The sequence below is a fragment of the Electrona antarctica genome, assembly GCF_951216825.1.
Source record: "Electrona antarctica genome assembly, chromosome: 2".
Taxonomy (NCBI): Eukaryota; Metazoa; Chordata; class Actinopteri; order Myctophiformes; family Myctophidae; genus Electrona; species Electrona antarctica.
In genome coordinates this window covers 3438927-3460261 of record NC_136807.1, presented here as the reverse complement: position 1 = coordinate 3460261, position 21335 = coordinate 3438927, and the positions used below count along the sequence as shown (strand labels likewise).

General features: G+C 46.5%; 1 protein-coding gene across 1 annotated transcript in view; it reads left to right on the top strand.

The window, feature by feature from the left end:
- Positions 1–525: 525 nt before the first annotated feature.
- The window catches only part of LOC306935793 (calcitonin gene-related peptide type 1 receptor-like), a 34592-nt gene continuing 13782 nt past the window's right edge, over positions 526–21335 (top strand). Inside the window, exons 1-8 of the mRNA XM_079518996.1 lie at positions 526–689; positions 2951–3008; positions 3339–3486; positions 15257–15364; positions 15540–15652; positions 16008–16099; positions 17013–17139; positions 18390–18543. Of these exons, the coding sequence (XP_079375122.1) occupies positions 2955–3008; positions 3339–3486; positions 15257–15364; positions 15540–15652; positions 16008–16099; positions 17013–17139; positions 18390–18543 (796 nt within the window). The 5' untranslated portion in view covers positions 526–689; positions 2951–2954. The remainder of the gene's footprint in view (positions 690–2950; positions 3009–3338; positions 3487–15256; positions 15365–15539; positions 15653–16007; positions 16100–17012; positions 17140–18389; positions 18544–21335) is intronic.

The following is a 21335-nucleotide window of genomic DNA, read 5'->3' as shown; positions in this document are numbered from 1 at the left end:
GCCGTGACATTTGTTTTCTGCATTTGACCCATTGGAGCGCTGAGCCGCAGCCAAGGTGCTGCAGCCGTGCCGCGATTGGGAATCATTTGATTAGTTGATTTGACCCCCCAATCCAACCCATTGATGCTGAGTGCCAAGCAGGGAGGCATTGGGTCCCATTTTTACAATCTTTGGTATGACCCGGCCGGGGATCGAACCCCGACCTCCCAGTTTCAGGGCGGACACTCTAACCACAAGGCCACTGTCTGATAATTGTGGGTTAAATTGATAGGAAATGTGCATGTGTTGTGATTATTAAATTGATTAGAGATGTTTTCGGTAGACAAATTAGTGTTCTGCGGTAGCCTATAGTCCAATGTCTGCCTCAATATCTTTGCTTCTCGTGTTCATATTCTCTCTGTACATATTATATTTCTCCTAGCATTCACATGACCCAGAGTATGCCAATGAATCAGAGATAGGCATTAGTCCATGGACTGTTCCCCATGCAACCACGTGGCAAGTGGTTTCGTAGCCACACAGCCACTGGCAGTATAAAAAGCTATACTTCCCTGACACAACCAAGCGTCTAGAAATACAACCAAGCATAGAGTGCTGAGAGATAACAACACAATGAAGAATGAATGTAAGGGAGTGAAAGACGGAGAGAAAAGGAATGGGAGGTGAGAAGAAGAAGGAAGGTGAAAAAGGTTTGTTTGGCCTTTTTGTTCTCTCTTAGTTGCATTTTCCTTCAGCTCTTCTGTTCTCTCTTAGTTGCATTTTCCTTCAGCTCTTCTGTTCTCTCTTAGTTGCATTTTCCTTCAGCTCTTCCACACTTCCTCTGATGTCTAAATATTCATGTCATATGACTCTATGAAGTATTGTCCTTTTCAGACTTAAAGCACAGCCTGCAAATATTCTCTGGAATTCAAACTTGTTTTGACTGCCAGGCGTAGCAGAGGAATTAAGCCACTCTTGGAGCCAGTTTTAACCCATTTTGGGGCGGGAACCCCTTTTCGTGTTTTAAACATGTTATAATTTAGCTATTGAAAAATAGCAGATCTACAAGCTCATAGCGCGCCACCGAGTGGCACGCTACGAGCTTGTAGGTCTGCTATTTTTGAAAAATCGTGAAAATATTTATTTTAGAAAACTGGAGGATTTAGAAGATTTTTTTTTTATTTTGAGGTCAGGCCTAAATGGGTCAAGGAGTAGGACAGTAGGAGTAGGATACTGTTGATGGCTACAGAGCTTATAACCAACAATATTGTTGAAACACAAAGGGGCAACTTTCACTTAGTTATGTGGTGCAAAGTTCTTGCCAAAGGCCTTGCTATCACACTGTTCACTACTGTGGCTTTTCGATTCAGCTTTCTATATTGAATTTTTTAACACATTGTGCGCTGTACAAGTGAAATAATTTATGTTTTGGGGGCAAGAATTACCTCAATTTTTATGATCATTTGTTTGTTGAATGTTGTCTTTGATGTGAATTAAAGACAAGAGACAAAAAAGAAAAATCAAAGGAGAGAAAAGAAGTTGAGAAAAGGGTTAAGCGACAAGCATAATTATAATACCATTTCTTCGGCTGACAAATGGAAAGAAAACACGGACTGGACTACTGCATGTAACGGACTGGACTACTGCATGTAACGGACTGGACTACTGCATGTAACGGACTGGACTACTGCATGTAACGGACTGGACTACTGCATGTAACGGACTGGACTACTGCATGTAACGGACTGGACTTCTGCATGTAACAGACTGGACTACTGCATGTAACGGACTGGACTTCTGCATGTAACGGACTGGACTACTGCATGTAACGTACATGCCTACTGCATGTAACGTACATGACTACTACATGTAACGTACATGCCTACTGCATGGAACGTACATGCCTACTGCATGTAACGTACATGACTACTACATGTAACGTACATGACTACTGCATGTAACGTACATGCCTACTGCATGTAACGTACATGACTAATGCGAAATGCGCCGGCAACACCCTGCATATCGCTGATGAAGCTGCTGTTGTTAGCAGCTTCACCGGCGTTGTTAGCTGTTAGCAAACATGTTCAGCAATGACCTAGTTCACCAAACCTGGTCATAGCCCCGGGAACCACAAAGGGTTAATCCGGCCCACTGTGATAATAGATGCATGTTTCTGTGGCCCAGCAGAGGAGTGACTGTAGTGCCATGACCCTCTGCTGAAGTGTGAACTTCCTGTCCTTCTTGAGAAAACACACTGTCACATAAACAAGTGCGCACGCATGCGCGCACACACACGCACGCTCGTCGCTCGCACACGCGGTGGCTTGACATTGTAAATATCTATTGACATATGTATTCACTACTGCAAACCTGTTGCACGTTTATCAGTTTATCAGAATTTGTCTGTGAGTGTGTCTGTGGGTTGTGTGACTGACTAATCCAGCAACAGCTGGACCGATCGGTGCCAAGTTTCTTGTGTACGCAGCCAGTTGGCCAAGGAAGTACCTCCATATGCTTTACTTCTCATGCTCCTCTCCTCTATGTATACAGTATGTGTTTTTCCCGGCGTTCACATGACTGAGACGTTTTGGCAAGGACAAAGACGTAGATGTAACACGTATACGGTCGGCAAGTGGTCTGTTTGGTAGCCACAGAGCCACTGGCAGTGGGCTGCTAAACAGATACGCACTGTACTTACCCCAGCAGTCAGGCTAATGAATATGGACTGCTTCATTTATTAATACAAATAAATACATAGATACATTACATATGTTGCTGCCTACTTACTTACAAATTACTATAGGAAACTAAACAGGAAAATAATCAAATGTATCCTACACCCACAAACTGCCAATCAGGTTGTGTTATCTTGTCAATCTCAGCCATAGTGTCTGTTTGTTCCAGTGGCGTCTACAGTGCCACTGGTAGACGATGTTAACCAGACATGTTGGTCTTTGTTTCACTTCAGAATCATGTGGACGACCTTCACATCGTCACTCCTGGCTGTACTGCTGCTGGGTACTGAGGTCAGTGATGAGTAGCCTATACTGTGTGTGTGTGTGTGTGTGTGTGTGTGTGTGTGTGTGTGTGTGTGTGTGTGTGTGTGTGTGTGTGTGTGTGTGTGTGTGTGTGTGTGTGTGTGTGTGTGTGTGTGTGTGTGTGCGTGTGTGTGTGTGTGTGTGCGTGTGTGTGCGAGTGTGTGCGAGTGTGTGCGTGTGTGCGTGTGAGCGCGTGTGCGTGTGTGTGCGCATGCGAGTATTCCGGAGTAATTATCTCTCTCAGCGAATTGTGTTTACTTATACTTACCCCTGTAAGAAAAATATAATGTCAAAAGAATGTGCAACTCCATTACCCAGGTTTCCCAGGGAGACGATGTGGGGATCATTATGGACGAATCCAGTGACAATGTGTCCAGTTTTCTGGGGCGTTCCCGAGAACAGATCCTAGCTGCTCAGTTTGAGTGTTACCTGAAGATAATCCACGACCCCCCACGCTCACAAGAAGGTGAGAATAAGCATTTACACACAAGGATATTTCTGTAGTATGATCACTTAAGCCCTGAATAATACAGATTTATATACAAATACACATTTCATATTTCATATAGATTTAATACATACAGATCTAGTATTTAATATTCAACATTTTTCCTATAGACGTTTCAGAAAGTATTTATTTAAAGACCTGTAAGCCTCGGACAAAGCCAACTCGGATGGTGACACTTTTTTTGGAGCGAACAAATAATTAGAAAGAAGAAAAAAAGGGCAACACTTTTTGTTGTTTTTCTTCTTTAAATAAATACTTTCTGAAACGTCTATGGGGAAAAATGAATGGGAAATGGTCATACCCTGGTCGTCATGGAAGGGGTTGGGACTGCGACGCTCTATGTTGACTTGACTACTACTTAACCACGTCATTTAACCACTTAAAGGAGAATTCCATACTAAAAGGCTTTCTTACCTTTCTTTGTAGTTGTTACGTCCCCACCAAAGAGGTCCAGGTGTTTTTTTGTGCAAAACCTCCTTATTGGCTATTTCCCCTACCATAAGCCCTAAATGAATTGCATTGAATTGAATGGGGCTATGGGGTGTTGTGATAATTTGCTTATTTCCATCGCTCTTATTTTTTTGTATATATCCTCTCTTCATAATGTAAATAATATCCCAAGCGGCACACTTTACTGCTTATTTCAATGGAAATAAGCGAATTAGCACAACACCCCATAGCCCCATTCAATTCCCATTCAATGCAATGCAATTCAATTAGGGCTTATGGTAGGGGAAATAGCCAATAAGGAGTTTTTGCACAAAAAAACACCTGGACCTCTTTGGTGGGGACGTAACAACTACAAAGAAAGGTAAGAAATTTAAGAAAGCATTCTAGCATGGAATTCTCCTTTAAGCCCTATATATTCTTTCTTGTATGACGAATCGCTGATCTACAAGCTCACTTGTCGGGTAATGTCTGATATTGTAGATTGATTAAAGTTGCACTCCTGGCTTTCTGTGGATGCGACCACTTAGATGTTCCAGGCCACTACGTACTAGCCTGGCGACCACTTAGATGTTCCAGGCCACTACGTACTAGCCTGGCGACCACTTAGATGTTCCAGGCCACTACGTACTAGCCTGGCGACCACTTAGATGTTCCAGGCCACTACGTACTAGCCTTTCTGTGGATGCGACCACTTAGATGTTCCAGGCCACTACGTACTAGCCTGGCGACCACTTAGATGTTCCAGGCCACTACGTACTAGCCTTTCTGTGGATGCGACCACTTAGATGTTCCAGGCCACTACGTACTAGCCTTTCTGTGGATGCGACCACTTAGATGTTCCAGGCCACTACGTACTAGCCTTTCTGTGGATGCGACCACTTAGATGTTCCAGGCCACTACGTACTAGCCTTTCTGTGGATGCGACCACTTAGATGTTCCAGGCCACTACGTACTAGCCTTTCTGTGGATGCGACCACTTAGATGTTCCAGGCCACTACGTACTAGCCTTTCTGTGGATGCGACCACTTAGATGTTCCAGGCCACTACGTACTAGCCTTTCTGTGGATGCGACCACTTAGATGTTCCAGGCCACTACGTACTAGCCTTTCTGTGGATGCGACCACTTAGATGTTCCAGGCCACTACGTACTAGCCTTTCTGTGGATGCGACCACTTAGATGTTCCAGGCCACTACGTACTAGCCTTTCTGTGGATGCGACCACTTAGATGTTCCAGGCCACTACGTACTAGCCTTTCTGTGGATGCGACCACTTAGATGTTCCAGGCCACTACGTACTAGCCTTTCTGTGGATGCGACCACTTAGATGTTCCAGGCCACTACGTACTAGCCTTTCTGTGGATGCGACCACTTAGATGTTCCAGGCCACTACGTACTAGCCTTTCTGTGGATGCGACCACTTAGATGTTCCAGGCCACTACGTACTAGCCTTTCTGTGGATGCGACCACTTAGATGTTCCAGGCCACTACGTACTAGCCTTTCTGTGGATGCGACCACTTAGATGTTCCAGGCCACTACGTACTAGCCTTTCTGTGGATGCGACCACTTAGATGTTCCAGGCCACTACGTACTAGCCTTTCTGTGGATGCGACCACTTAGATGTTCCAGGCCACTACGTACTAGCCTTTCTGTGGATGCGACCACTTAGATGTTCCAGGCCACTACGTACTAGCCTTTCTGTGGATGCGACCACTTAGATGTTCCAGGCCACTACGTACTAGCCTTTCTGTGGATGCGACCACTTAGATGTTCCAGGCCACTACGTACTAGCCTTTCTGTGGATGCGACCACTTAGATGTTCCAGGCCACTACGTACTAGCCTTTCTGTGGATGCGACCACTTAGATGTTCCAGGCCACTACGTACTAGCCTTTCTGTGGATGCGACCACTTAGATGTTCCAGGCCACTACGTACTAGCCTTTCTGTGGATGCGACCACTTAGATGTTCCAGGCCACTACGTACTAGCCTTTCTGTGGATGCGACCACTTAGATGTTCCAGGCCACTACGTACTAGCCTTTCTGTGGATGCGACCACTTAGATGTTCCAGGCCACTACGTACTAGCCTTTCTGTGGATGCGACCACTTAGATGTTCCAGGCCACTACGTACTAGCCTTTCTGTGGATGCGACCACTTAGATGTTCCAGGCCACTACGTACTAGCCTTTCTGTGGATGCGACCACTTAGATGTTCCAGGCCACTACGTACTAGCCTTTCTGTGGATGCGACCACTTAGATGTTCCAGGCCACTACGTACTAGCCTTTCTGTGGATGCGACCACTTAGATGTTCCAGGCCACTACGTACTAGCCTTTCTGTGGATGCGACCACTTAGATGTTCCAGGCCACTACGTACTAGCCTTTCTGTGGATGCGACCACTTAGATGTTCCAGGCCACTACGTACTAGCCTTTCTGTGGATGCGACCACTTAGATGTTCCAGGCCACTACGTACTAGCCTTTCTGTGGATGCGACCACTTAGATGTTCCAGGCCACTACGTACTAGCCTTTCTGTGGATGCGACCACTTAGATGTTCCAGGCCACTACGTACTAGCCTTTCTGTGGATGCGACCACTTAGATGTTCCAGGCCACTACGTACTAGCCTTTCTGTGGATGCGACCACTTAGATGTTCCAGGCCACTACGTACTAGCCTTTCTGTGGATGCGACCACTTAGATGTTCCAGGCCACTACGTACTAGCCTTTCTGTGGATGCGACCACTTAGATGTTCCAGGCCACTACGTACTAGCCTTTCTGTGGATGCGACCACTTAGATGTTCCAGGCCACTACGTACTAGCCTTTCTGTGGATGCGACCACTTAGATGTTCCAGGCCACTACGTACTAGCCTTTCTGTGGATGCGACCACTTAGATGTTCCAGGCCACTACGTACTAGCCTTTCTGTGGATGCGACCACTTAGATGTTCCAGGCCACTACGTACTAGCCTTTCTGTGGATGCGACCACTTAGATGTTCCAGGCCACTACGTACTAGCCTTTCTGTGGATGCGACCACTTAGATGTTCCAGGCCACTACGTACTAGCCTTTCTGTGGATGCGACCACTTAGATGTTCCAGGCCACTACGTACTAGCCTTTCTGTGGATGCGACCACTTAGATGTTCCAGGCCACTACGTACTAGCCTTTCTGTGGATGCGACCACTTAGATGTTCCAGGCCACTACGTACTAGCCTTTCTGTGGATGCGACCACTTAGATGTTCCAGGCCACTACGTACTAGCCTTTCTGTGGATGCGACCACTTAGATGTTCCAGGCCACTACGTACTAGCCTTTCTGTGGATGCGACCACTTAGATGTTCCAGGCCACTACGTACTAGCCTTTCTGTGGATGCGACCACTTAGATGTTCCAGGCCACTACGTACTAGCCTTTCTGTGGATGCGACCACTTAGATGTTCCAGGCCACTACGTACTAGCCTTTCTGTGGATGCGACCACTTAGATGTTCCAGGCCACTACGTACTAGCCTTTCTGTGGATGCGACCACTTAGATGTTCCAGGCCACTACGTACTAGCCTTTCTGTGGATGCGACCACTTAGATGTTCCAGGCCACTACGTACTAGCCTTTCTGTGGATGCGACCACTTAGATGTTCCAGGCCACTACGTACTAGCCTTTCTGTGGATGCGACCACTTAGATGTTCCAGGCCACTACGTACTAGCCTTTCTGTGGATGCGACCACTTAGATGTTCCAGGCCACTACGTACTAGCCTTTCTGTGGATGCGACCACTTAGATGTTCCAGGCCACTACGTACTAGCCTTTCTGTGGATGCGACCACTTAGATGTTCCAGGCCACTACGTACTAGCCTTTCTGTGGATGCGACCACTTAGATGTTCCAGGCCACTACGTACTAGCCTTTCTGTGGATGCGACCACTTAGATGTTCCAGGCCACTACGTACTAGCCTTTCTGTGGATGCGACCACTTAGATGTTCCAGGCCACTACGTACTAGCCTTTCTGTGGATGCGACCACTTAGATGTTCCAGGCCACTACGTACTAGCCTTTCTGTGGATGCGACCACTTAGATGTTCCAGGCCACTACGTACTAGCCTTTCTGTGGATGCGACCACTTAGATGTTCCAGGCCACTACGTACTAGCCTTTCTGTGGATGCGACCACTTAGATGTTCCAGGCCACTACGTACTAGCCTGGCTAATAAGCCAGACTCAAATCATCGTGTGGTATTTGAGTCTGGAGATGCTGTGTATGGATCTTGTTTCCCGGGGGGGCGGGTTCAAACATTTTCTCTTTGACGCAATTGGTCAGAGCTACTGTCAGTCAAAGGTCTCAAGCATTGAACGTCACTGTACCAAAGCCCGCCCATATTGCATACCGTGTCCCGATTGGCCACACCAGTTTTCTGGTGTAGGAAATGGGCGTACAATTGAGCCTCTCCAGACCGTAATCCGCCGGCAGGCAATTTTTTTTTTGCCAACGGCTGATTCGGTCTGGCTTATTAGCCAGGCTAACTACGTACCACTAGTTAGGTAAAGTTAGCTGGTGTGGCAAATCTGCAAAAAGAAATGCTTACCACTAGCTTTCTTCACAGATGTGTTCATAAAGGTGTCTACTATCACAGAAAAATATGTTCCAACCCAACTCCCTTGGGAAACTTTGTGACAGCTGCTATATAAGGCAAAGAATTCCAAATTTCATTATACTTTAAGTAGCATGTGACATGTCAAACTAGGGGGTTTTCATGATGCTGAATCCATTCCAAGCATGAGTTTTGCACGAAAATACTCCTTGGGCTAAATTAGGCCATAGGAACTTGCCCAAATGTGCCCTTGCTGCCAAATGTGCTGACCTCATCACATTTGTGATGACTGCTATGGGCATTTTTAGGCAGTGTTTTTTGTGCAAAACTAATGCTTGCAATGGATTCATAATCTTGAAAACCCCCTAGTTTGACATGTCACAAAGTATAATGTATAATGCATTTTCTTTGTCTTATATTGGTTGATAATGGTACCCCAACTTTCAGCAGCTGCCACAAAGTTTCCCAAGGGAGTTGGGTTGGAACACATTTTTCTGTGATAGTAGACACCTTTATGAACACATCTGTGAAGAAAGCTAGTGGTAAGCATTTTTTTTGCAGATTTGCCACAACTTAAGCTAACTTTACCTAACTACACGTACGTTAACAACATTTACAATTTAAACATTTAGCACAGAGGTCATTCCACAGCTTGGAGGCTAGGAGGAGAAGAGTCTAGGTAGCTTAGTTGCAACGTATGAGAAATATAAGGTGACGAGACAGGAGGTGTTGCTGACGTTGCGTTGCATTCAGGGCCGTTGCCACGATTGTAGAGGTCATGATCCCCGTTTTATTTGAATTCAGTTTAGTTTTAGAACAACAATAATCTCACTGGGTCTGTGTGTGCTCTGTGTGGTCTCTAGAACACTGGTTCCCAAACACTGGGTCTGTGTGTGCTCTGTGTGGTCTCTAGAACACTGGTTCCCAAACACTGGGTCTGTGTGTGCTCTGTGTGGTCTCTAGAACACTGGTTCCCAAACACTGGGTCTGTGTGTGCTCTGTGTGGTCTCTAGAACACTGGTTCCCAAACACTGGGTCTGTGTGTGCTCTGTGTGGTCTCTAGAACACTGGTTCCCAAACACTGGGTCTGTGTGTGCTCTGTGTGGTCTCTAGAACACTGGTTCCCAAACACTGGGTCTGTGTGTGCTCTGTGTGGTCTCTAGAACACTGGTTCCCAAACACTGGGTCTGTGTGTGCTCTGTGTGGTCTCTAGAACACTGGTTCCCAAACACTGGGTCTGTGTGTGCTCTGTGTGGTCTCTAGAACACTGGTTCCCAAACACTGGGTCTGTGTGTGCTCTGTGTGGTCTCTAGAACACTGGTTCCCAAACACTGGGTCTGTGTGTGCTCTGTGTGGTCTCTAGAACACTGGTTCCCAAACACTGGGTCTGTGTGTGCTCTGTGTGGTCTCTAGAACACTGGTTCCCAAACACTGGGTCTGTGTGTGCTCTGTGTGGTCTCTAGAACACTGGTTCCCAAACACTGGGTCTGTGTGTGCTCTGTGTGGTCTCTAGAACACTGGTTCCCAAACACTGGGTCTGTGTGTGCTCTGTGTGGTCTCTAGAACACTGGTTCCCAAACACTGGGTCTGTGTGTGCTCTGTGTGGTCTCTAGAACACTGGTTCCCAAACACTGGGTCTGTGTGTGCTCTGTGTGGTCTCTAGAACACTGGTTCCCAAACACTGGGTCTGTGTGTGCTCTGTGTGGTCTCTAGAACACTGGTTCCCAAACACTGGGTCTGTGTGTGCTCTGTGTGGTCTCTAGAACACTGGTTCCCAAACACTGGGTCTGTGTGTGCTCTGTGTGGTCTCTAGAACACTGGTTCCCAAACACTGGGTCTGTGTGTGCTCTGTGTGGTCTCTAGAACACTGGTTCCCAAACACTGGGTCTGTGTGTGCTCTGTGTGGTCTCTAGAACACTGGTTCCCAAACACTGGGTCTGTGTGTGCTCTGTGTGGTCTCTAGAACACTGGTTCCCAAACACTGGGTCTGTGTGTGCTCTGTGTGGTCTCTAGAACACTGGTTCCCAAACACTGGGTCTGTGTGTGCTCTGTGTGGTCTCTAGAACACTGGTTCCCAAACACTGGGTCTGTGTGTGCTCTGTGTGGTCTCTAGAACATTGGTTCCCAAACACTGGGTCTGTGTGTGCTCTGTGTGGTCTCTAGAACACTGGTTCCCAAACACTGGGTCGGGACCCATTTGTGGGTCGCGGACACATTGTTATGGGTCCCTTTATTTCTTGTTTCCTACATTTTGTTTTGTTTTTGTCATTAAAAAAAAATCCCCAAAAACCTAATGTTTCACGAGTTAATACCTTATTAAATGAAGTAATTTCTTGAATAAATAAAATAAGCATCTAAGAAATTCCATAAATTAGAAAACAAATACACACGTGCGATGCTTTGTGAGCTTGTCGATTGGCTATTTTCACTAGTTTGGGTCCCGGACAAATGTCTAATTTCTCTTTTGGGTTATGAGCTAAAATGTTTGGGAACCACTGGTCTAGAACAGTTATAAGTGTACGCAGGTATTTAAGACCTTAATTCCAAATTGGCCAAATTGTCAAATATTATGTAAGAAAGATGATCTAAGCTCACAACAGCAGTGTGATGATGCGTTGTGAGTTTGTAGTTTGGCTATTTTCACAGTCAAACTAAATGAAATGCCTACTATTCCAAGTACTTGTCAGGGTGGCGGGTTACTGGCGGGTCCCCAGTTCAAATATCATTATTTTCACCGTGAAAAGTTTGGGAACTCTTGGTCTAGAAACATAAAACTAACAATGTAGTGGTTTCTTAATAACCAGCACTAATAGTTTAATAAACAATCTTGCTCAAATCAACGTGAAATCTAACAGTGAAGACTGTCTCATTAATAAAGGAAATAAAAACAAATGATTTCATTCATAGTTTTGGTATTTAGCCTAGTATGAAAGTCAAATAATATTAAACCAATATTTAGCTCAGTTACTATGGTGACATATGAATTTAGCAAAGATCCATCTCTCCCTAGTAAATATTACAAACTGAAATCACCCGTGTGAAGTGATGGGCGCTCTTATCATCGTACATCATCATGATGTAAAATAGACACTGAGCCTATTTGCTCAGACACTATGACGTAAAATTCTCCTTTCATTGTCATCGGGAATTTAATGTTTGTGTAAGACAAACATTTACACTGAGCCTATTTGCTCAGACACTATGACGCAAAATTCTCCATTCATTGTCAATGGGAATTTATTGTTTGTGTAAGACGGAAATCTACACTAATAGCTGAATATATAGGGGCTAGCGCCCCTCAAAAAAATAAAAATAACGCCAGAGGGTGTCAAAGAAGTGACTACTTAAACTGATATTCCTCATCTGATTTCAGTACATAAAAGACATTAAGTACATGGAAATACATTGTTTAATTGTGCCATTAAGGAAGTGTGGAGGAATGACACAATGGCTTATTAATGTTTGACCCATAAAAATGGTGATAACATTTGAATGGCCCAGCTCTCCGTCCCAGACTGGAAACTCAGCACTCTCCTGGGACTTGAAACTCATTTATACCCCCAACGCTTGCCGAAGAACAGATCTACAAGATCTGCAATGTGTTGCTAGCTTGTAGATTTGTTCTTTCTGACAAGCAACACCCTCGTACTGCAGAGTATAATTCCACCCAGGCTATTTCCGTCTCCTCTGTCATCAGGGAATACAAATCCGGACCGGATGTTGTTTTTCCTCTCGTCCAATCCATGAATGATGTACAGTAGGTCACGTTCACTAGAGCAAAGGTTCCCAAAATGGGGGTTGGGATCAGAGGGTCCCCAAAATAATGATGCTGGGGTTAGGCTGGCTATTTCTGTCTCCACAAGGCTGGAGGCATGGACGCCAGGGCAGAATATCAAGGCTGAAGGCATGGACGCCAGGGCAGAATATCAAGGCTGAAGGCATGGACGCCAGGGCAGAATATCAAGGCTGAAGGCATGGACGCCAGGGCAGAATATCAAGGCTGAAGGCATGGACGCCAGGGCAGAATATCAAGGCTGAAGGCATGGACGCCAGGGCAGAATATCAAGGCTGAAGGCATGGACGCCAGGGCAGAATATCAAGGCTGAAGGCATGGACGCCAGGGCAGAATATCAAGGCTGAAGGCATGGATGCCATGAGGGCAGAATATCAAGGCTGAAGGCATGGACGCCAGGGCAGAATATCAAGGCTGAAGGCATGGACGCCAGGGCAGAATATCAAGGCTGAAGGCATGGACGCCAGGGCAGAATATCAAGGCTGAAGGCATGGACGCCAGGGCAGAATATCAAGGCTGAAGGCATGGACGCCAGGGCAGAATATCAGCTCCAAATGTTTCACATCGGCCTGTTATCTATATAAATAGAACCTTCAGGTAGGCCTACATACAGTATGTACAATGGATCATATTCATTCATTCCGAGAGATGAAGACAGAGGCAGAGAAAAATTGCAGCAGAGAGAGAGAGACACACACACACGCACGCACGCACGCAGGCACGCACGCACGCACGCAGGCAGGCACGCACGCACGCACGCACGCACGCACACGCACACGCACGCACACACAGAGGAAGTGAGCTTTTCTGTGCTCTGAAAGAAGGGAAGCATGTTCTTTGTCTTGTTTCTGCTGCTCAGTAAATAACTGCCTTTGAAATGTTATTTTGCGCTCTATTTCCCAACATGCCGCAGCACAACGTGCCACTGCCAGGTTTCCGTGTATTGTTGACGTTCTTTGTTTGAATTGAATTCAAGCTGGACAGCTGAAAACTACACCAGATCTTCAATGGATCATTCTTATGATTCACCATGACAGAGGGCTTTTAAGAAAAACATTCCTCATTCCTCCCTTAACTTTTATGTGCATATGTTTATATATATGAATATGTGTGTGTGAATGTATATGTATATATATATATAAGGACTACATGAATGTATGCACTGTGTGTGCAGGTGGACAGATGTCTACAACACATGTGCACCTAAATATGCAAATGGACTCCAGGGGTAGGGCCCTCCAGGGTTAGGGCCCTCCAGGGTTAGGGCCCTCCAGAGGTAGGGCCCTCCAGGGGTAGGGCCCTCCAGAGGTAGGGCCCGACAAGCCTATGGCTTCTCCCTAGCCTTTTTTTTCGGATATTTGGACAGGATACAAGCAACGGTAGAAGGGGGGGGAAAAATGAAAATGATGTTTGTTATGTATGAACTCTATGTCCACCATTCCGAAAATAAAACTGAACTGAACTGAACTTTGGTTTAAGAAAAACAATTATATGAAGATAGGTTGAAAAGTGGTGATGTGGTCCTTTAAACCCCATATACTTCAGTTGACTGGGGTTCCCCAGGGATCAATACTTGGTTCTATTCCTTTCCCCGCTCTACACTAAATCTCTTTGCTGAAAATGACAGCTATTGCTATGCTATGTTCACAGAATATTCGCCTTTTATGGCATGCTCAGAAGGATGATAAAGTTCATGTAGAAGTATGCTTACACAAGTAACATGACAAAAGTAGCTCTTTTGCAGACTAATAATAACTTAAGTGTAGTAATAATTAGGCCTACTTAATTACCTTTTGGTTATTACTTTGTGAGTCAGCTGAGCTGTCTTCACAAAGTGATTTGATTGTATTGTAATGCATTTCTTAAATCTTACCCATAATTAAAAATAATCTAATACTGAAACAAAGTGACTACAATCACATCCTGTCCATAATCCACTATAGGCCATAATACAAAGTACTATTAATAGGTAAAATTACACATTACAGTAAAAAACCTTGAGAATCATGTAATAGGAAAAAGCAGCTGATGCAGTATTACGTAAAAACCGCAGCAACAGCATAGTATTTCTAACAACAAAATCAAAGTGTGAATTCTGGAACGTTTATAAACCCATACTCCACCAAGGCTACACATTCACTTTTCTACATTTAATCTCAGTAACTTTGTCTAGTTTCTTTCCTCTCTTGACCCAAGGAAAGCCTATGAATGTCACTTCTCAATCAGTAGTTAAGTGCAGGTTAGGTAGGCCTGTGTTTTAAACTAGTCTGACAGCTGTAGAGCTTTCAGCCTGTTGCTGCCTGTACATTATCAAGAGTAAAATGGTCCATATGAAACGGTCAGTCATTGCCACGTTCTGGCGGTACATTTTAACAGTGGGCGACAGCCTGGCGTAATTTGTCTATGGGACCCGGCAACTTCTGGTGATAGCAGCCAGGCGAAGAGGTGATAGTCGAAAAGTGCAGGGCAGAGGAACGTCATTCAAAAACATGAACATAATGTTCTCTTTTGGACGACATCGTCCAGCGATGTCTTGCTTAAACTTGCTTGCTTTGTTTACCCTCCACGCGGAACAGTGATATTTTTACCATTTACATTACATACGGTAATGACAGCAGTAACGCCCACTAGGAGGTTTACATACGGTAATGACAGCAGGAACACCCACTAGGAGGTTTTTATCGCCCACTAGGAGGTTTTTATCGCCCAGAGTCACTGCTGGCTGCTCCACGGTGTTGCCCACTGTTAAAATGTCTGTTATTGGAGCATTTGAGAGAGTCAGCCCCATACCCTCTGTTCTGCAGGTCTGTTTCTCTCCATCTCTCTCTCTCTCTCTCCAGTATTGTCTTATAAGTGTATAATAACGTGATGCCCTGAATACTGGGTGTAATGCTGCCCCCTGCAGGAACCTTCTGCAACCGCACATGGGATGGTTGGCTGTGCTGGGGGGACGCTGCTCCAGGAACTGTCATGCAAATGTGTCCTGGATACTTTCAAGATTTTGACCCCGAAGGTGAAGTCATTACGCACGCACGCAAGCACACACACGCAAGCACGCACACACTCACACACATGCAAGCACGCACACACTCGCACACACGCAAGCACGCATGCACACCGTGCGCGCAACTAAGCACAGTTTTAAGTGGTTAATTGGAAGTTGAAAAGTGTCCCCATCTTCTCCACAGAAAAGGTGACAAAAGTGTGCAATCCTGACGGTCAGTGGTTCCACCACCCAGAGAGCAACAGAGTGTGGTCCAACTACACCCAGTGTGAGGCCTACACCAAAGAAAAACGTAAGGTAAACCTGAATCACAATCACTGTATTGGTAGGATGCTCCATGCTCACATAATGATACATTAAACATCTGATGACACCCAGTTATACTGTATGTGCATCTCAGTTAGATGCGTCTTTTTGTTTTCCCCGCAACACACTTCTTCTGCAACACTTTTACATACGTACTGGATTGACGTGACGTTTTTGTGCTCTTTTGACCACAAATTCTTCTTTGGTGTATTTCACGCTGATGATGAGTCTGTTGGTCAGCTGTTAGTCTCGCATGGCCAGACTATAGCATCCGGAGGTTGTGGAATAGTTGTCTGGCTACGCGAGACTAGTCAGCTGTCCGTATGGTCTCTGTGTGTCTCTGCAGTTTGCCTTCAGTCTGTACTACCTAGCCATGGTGGGACAAGGTCTGTCCATCGTGTCCCTCGTCATCTCTCTGGTCATCTTCTCCTACTTCAGGTGAGTAGGAGGAGGCTTTTGTTCAGCCATTACATTCCTTCTTAACCCAGTAAGACCTGAGGCCGATTCTATAAATGCCGTAGTGCAGTAGTAGTAGATTTTAAAAAGATGTAAAAAAAAAAAAAAAAAATAGTAGATGTACAAGCTCGCAGCACGGCACAAAGTGACCCGCTGTGAGCTTATATATCTGTTATTTTTTAATAGCCAACGCAAGAATCTAAAATGACACAGATGAGAATGAATTTCACCAAAACAAAACAACACAATTTTAGGTGTTAAATAGGCCTATTCAACAATCCTTTTAACCAACATATCACCAAGTATGTAATGTTTCTTTCAATACCCATACACTACCATAAGGTAATACCCATAACATAGAGAAAAGTACTGCCGTAGCAGACAACCCGCAGCACTCCAGGTTCAAACAAAATCTTTCTAGGTGCAAGGCTCGAAGATATAAGTTGAGGTGAAGAAAATGCCAGCACTCATTGTATGTCCTTTTACATGATTTTATTGCCTTGATTTGGCCATGATTGTATGGCCTTCCTCAGCGTTGACAATGCTGGCAGGGAAGGGGTTTAATTGTGTCCTTGTCACTGCACTATAGTGACCCCTGCTGGTTTGGTTAGGGAGGGATCTGGAAGACATAACATGAACCTCTGCACATTCGCCATGTGACACACGTTTTTGAGCCTGTAGATCAGCTACGACAGAGTGATGACTTGGCCATTGGTATACAGGACAGACAGACAGACAGACAGACAGACAGACAGACAGACAGACAGACAGACAGACAGACAGACAGACACATACATACATACATACATCGATAAGTGTCTCTGTGTGTTGGTCTCACTTCTCTCTCCTTCCCTATCCCCCCCCCCCAATTCTCTCTCGCTCTCTCTCTTCTCAGGAGTCTTAGCTGCCAGAGGATCTCCATCCATAAGAACATGTTCCTCTCCTTCATCTTAAGTTCAGTCTTTACTGTCATATGGCTCTCTGCTGTGGCCACTAACCAGCAACTGTTGGTCAGCAATCCTGTGAGTCTTAACCGACTAACATTCAGCTGCAAAACACCTAACAAAGGTGATCATGACTAGAGCCCGACCGATATATCAGCCATCATTTGACATTTTTAACAACATCGGTATCAGCAGTTATGCAGCCGATGTGTCCCAATTTATAACCGCTTTTAACCTGGCGTCCCTATTTTGGGCCACCTAATCATGATAGGTGACAAGCAGAGGCATCATAAAAAAAAGTCATGGCCCCCCAAACGGTGCTCACAACAACAACAACAACAACAACAAGCTCACAACGCATTGGGATGTGTTGTGGTGTGAGCTGCTTCATGTCCACAGTCCTGTGGTGTGAGCTGCTTCATGTCCACAGTCCTGTGGTGTGAGCTGCTTCATGTCCACAGTCCTGTGGTGTGAGCTGCTTCATGTCCACAGTCCTGTGGTGTGAGCTGCTTCATGTCCACAGTCCTGTGGTGTGAGCTGCTTCATGTCCACAGTCCTGTGGTGTGAGCTGCTTCATGTCCACAGTCCTGTGGTGTGAGCTGCTTCATGTCCACAGTCCTGTGGTGTGAGCTGCTTCATGTCCACAGTCCTGTGGTGTGAGCTGCTTCATGTCCACAGTCCTGTGGTGTGAGCTGCTTCATGTCCACAGTCCTGTGGTGTGAGCTGCTTCATGTCCACAGTCCTGTGGTGTGAGCTGCTTCATGTCCACAGTCCTGTGGTGTGAGCTGCTTCATGTCCACAGTCCTGTGGTGTGAGCTGCTTCATGTCCACAGACCACAGTCCTGTGGTGTGAGCTGCTTCATGTCCACAGACCACAGTCCTGTGGTGTGAGCTGCTTCATGTCCACAGTCCTGAACATAACCTGCCCTAGCTGGAGCATGCTAGGCTTGCCACTTTACGTTACGTTACCACCTTTGTGAGACCGAAAAGCCAGGGTTACATAAACCTTTTCTCACAACCCTGCTCTGTGAGACAGATCCCTGGTGTGTTGTTCTGTCTTGTAGCCTATCTGCCATTGTCCTTTACTGGACCTTTAAAGTGCTTTGCTGCTAGTCTCTCCAGACAGACTGTTTTTCCTTTGTTTTGCCAATGGGTTCCCAGATTGCTTTGCTGCAAACCTGTCTTTTGATAGAAGAGTTTCATAACCCCCCCCCCCCCCCCCCCCCTTCCCCCGGAGACCCCTGGAACCCCCCTGTTGCCTTAAACCCCTTTTGGAACTTCCTATCACTCATCTAAATGCAATCTGTGTGTCTGCTCTCTGTCCCCAGATCAGTTGTAAGGTCCTCTATGTGATCAACCAGTATACAGTTGCTTCCAACTACTTCTGGATGCTGTGCGAAGGCATTTATCTCCATACTCTCATTATCGTGGCCGTCTTTGTAGGCGAACAACAGCTGTTCTGGTACTATGTCTTGGGATGGGGTGAGTCTCAAGATCAAAAACGTCTGCGTTATAAAAGTTATAACTTATAAGTTCAGTTATAACTCGGTTAAAATAAAATGCAAAGGGTGATCATAGCCACTCTGTCTGCATCACTAACGATTAACATTTGACCTTTGTGTGCATGTCTGTTCTCCAAGGTGTTTCACTAATTATAATCACAGCTGTAATTAAAGTACGTCTACGGAACTTCATGTATAGTTACTCTGTTATTCTGATACTGTTAGAGACAACCATGTCAGGATTACATCCAAACTTTATTAACCAACGTATAACATTCACAAGCCATCATTCTTATTCGTCCCATCCTACAACTCTCCAAACCCCCCACAGTCCACAACAGCCTCTAGAGTCTAGAGGCACCTTCATATGACAACCAGCCTGGCTCCAGGTCCTGAACCTGTACACTTCATATGACAACCAGCCTGGCTCCAGGTCCTGAACCTGTACACTTCATATGACAACCAGCCTGGCTCCAGGCCCTGAACCTGTACACTTCATATGACAACCAGCCTGGCTCCAGGCCCTGAACCTGTACACTTCATATGACAACCAGCCTGGCTCCAGGCCCTGTACACTTCATATGACAACCAGCCTGGCTCCAGGCCCTGTACACTTCATATGACAACCAGCCTGGCTCCAGGCCCTGTACACTTCATATGACAACCAGCCTGGCTCCAGGCCCTGAACCTGTACACTTCATATGACAACCAGCCTGGCTCCAGGCCCTGAACCTGTACACTTCATATGACAACCAGCCTGGCTCCAGGCCCTGAACCTGTACACTTCATATGACAACCAGCCTGGCTCCAGGCCCTGTACACTTCATATGACAACCAGCCTGGCTCCAGGCCCTGTACACTTCATATGACAACCAGCCTGGCTCCAGGCCCTGTACACTTCATATGACAACCAGCCTGGCTCCAGGCCCTGAACCTGTACACTTCATATGACAACCAGCCTGGCTCCAGGCCCTGTACACTTCATATGACAACCAGCCTGGCTCCAGGCCCTGTACACTTCATATGACAACCAGCCTGGCTCCAGGCCCTGTACACTTCATATGACAACCAGCCTGGCTCCAGGCCCTGAACCTGTACACTTCATATGACAACCAGCCTGGCTCCAGGCCCTGTACACTTCATATGACAACCAGCCTGGCTCCAGGCCCTGAACCTGTACACTTCATATGACAACCAGCCTGGCTCCAGGCCCTGAACCTGTACACTTCATATGACAACCAGCCTGGCTCCAGGCCCTGTACACTTCATATGACAACCAGCCTGGCTCCAGGCCCTGTACACTTCATATGACAACCAGCCTGGCTCCAGGCCCTGAACCTGTACACTTCATATGACAACCAGCCTGGCTCCAGGCCCTGAACCTGTACACTTCATATGACAACCAGCCTGGCTCCAGGCCCTGTACACTTCATATGACAACCAGCCTGGCTCCAGGCCCTGTACACTTCATATGACAACCAGCCTGGCTCCAGGCCCTGAACCTGTACACTTCATATGACAACCAGCCTGGCTCCAGGCCCTGAACCTGTACACTTCATATGACAACCAGCCTGGCTCCAGGCCCTGAACCTGTACACTTCATATGACAACCAGCCTGGCTCCAGGCCCTGAACCTGTACACTTCATATGACAACCAGCCTGGCTCCAGGCCCTGAACCTGTACACTTCATATGACAACCAGCCTGGCTCCAGGCCCTGAACCTGTACACTTCATATGACAACCAGCCTGGCTCCAGGCCCTGAACCTGTACACTTCATATGACAACCAGCCTGGCTCCAGGCCCTCAACCTGTACACTTCATATGACAACCAGCCTGGCTCCAGGCCCTGTACACTTCATATGACAACCAGCCTGGCTCCAGGCCCTGAACCTGTACACTTCATATGACAACCAGCCTGGCTCCAGGCCCTGAACCTGTACACTTCATATGACAACCAGCCTGGCTCCAGGCCCTGAACCTGTACACTTCATATGACAACCAGCCTGGCTCCAGGCCCTGAACCTGTACACTTCATATGACAACCAGCCTGGCTCCAGGCCCTGTACACTTCATATGACAACCAGCCTGGCTCCAGGCCCTGTACACTTCATATGACAACCAGCCTGGCTCCAGGCCCTGTACACTTCATATGACAACCAGCCTGGCTCCAGGCCCTGAACCTGTACACTTCATATGACAACCAGCCTGGCTCCAGGCCCTGTACACTTCATATGACAACCAGCCTGGCTCCAGGCCCTGTACACTTCATATGACAACCAGCCTGGCTCCAGGCCCTGTACACTTCATATGACAACCAGCCTGGCTCCAGGCCCTGAACCTGTACACTTCATATGACAACCAGCCTGGCTCCAGGCCCTGAACCTGTACACTTCATATGACAACCAGCCTGGCTCCAGGCCCTGTACACTTCATATGACAACCAGCCTGGCTCCAGGCCCTGTACACTTCATATGACAACCAGCCTGGCTCCAGGCCCTGAACCTGTACACTTCATATGACAACCAGCCTGGCTCCAGGCCCTGAACCTGTACACTTCATATGACAACCAGCCTGGCTCCAGGCCCTGTACACTTCATATGACAACCAGCCTGGCTCCAGGCCCTGTACACTTCATATGACAACCAGCCTGGCTCCAGGCCCTGAACCTGTACACTTCATATGACAACCAGCCTGGCTCCAGGCCCTGAACCTGTACACTTCATATGACAACCAGCCTGGCTCCAGGCCCTGAACCTGTACACTTCATATG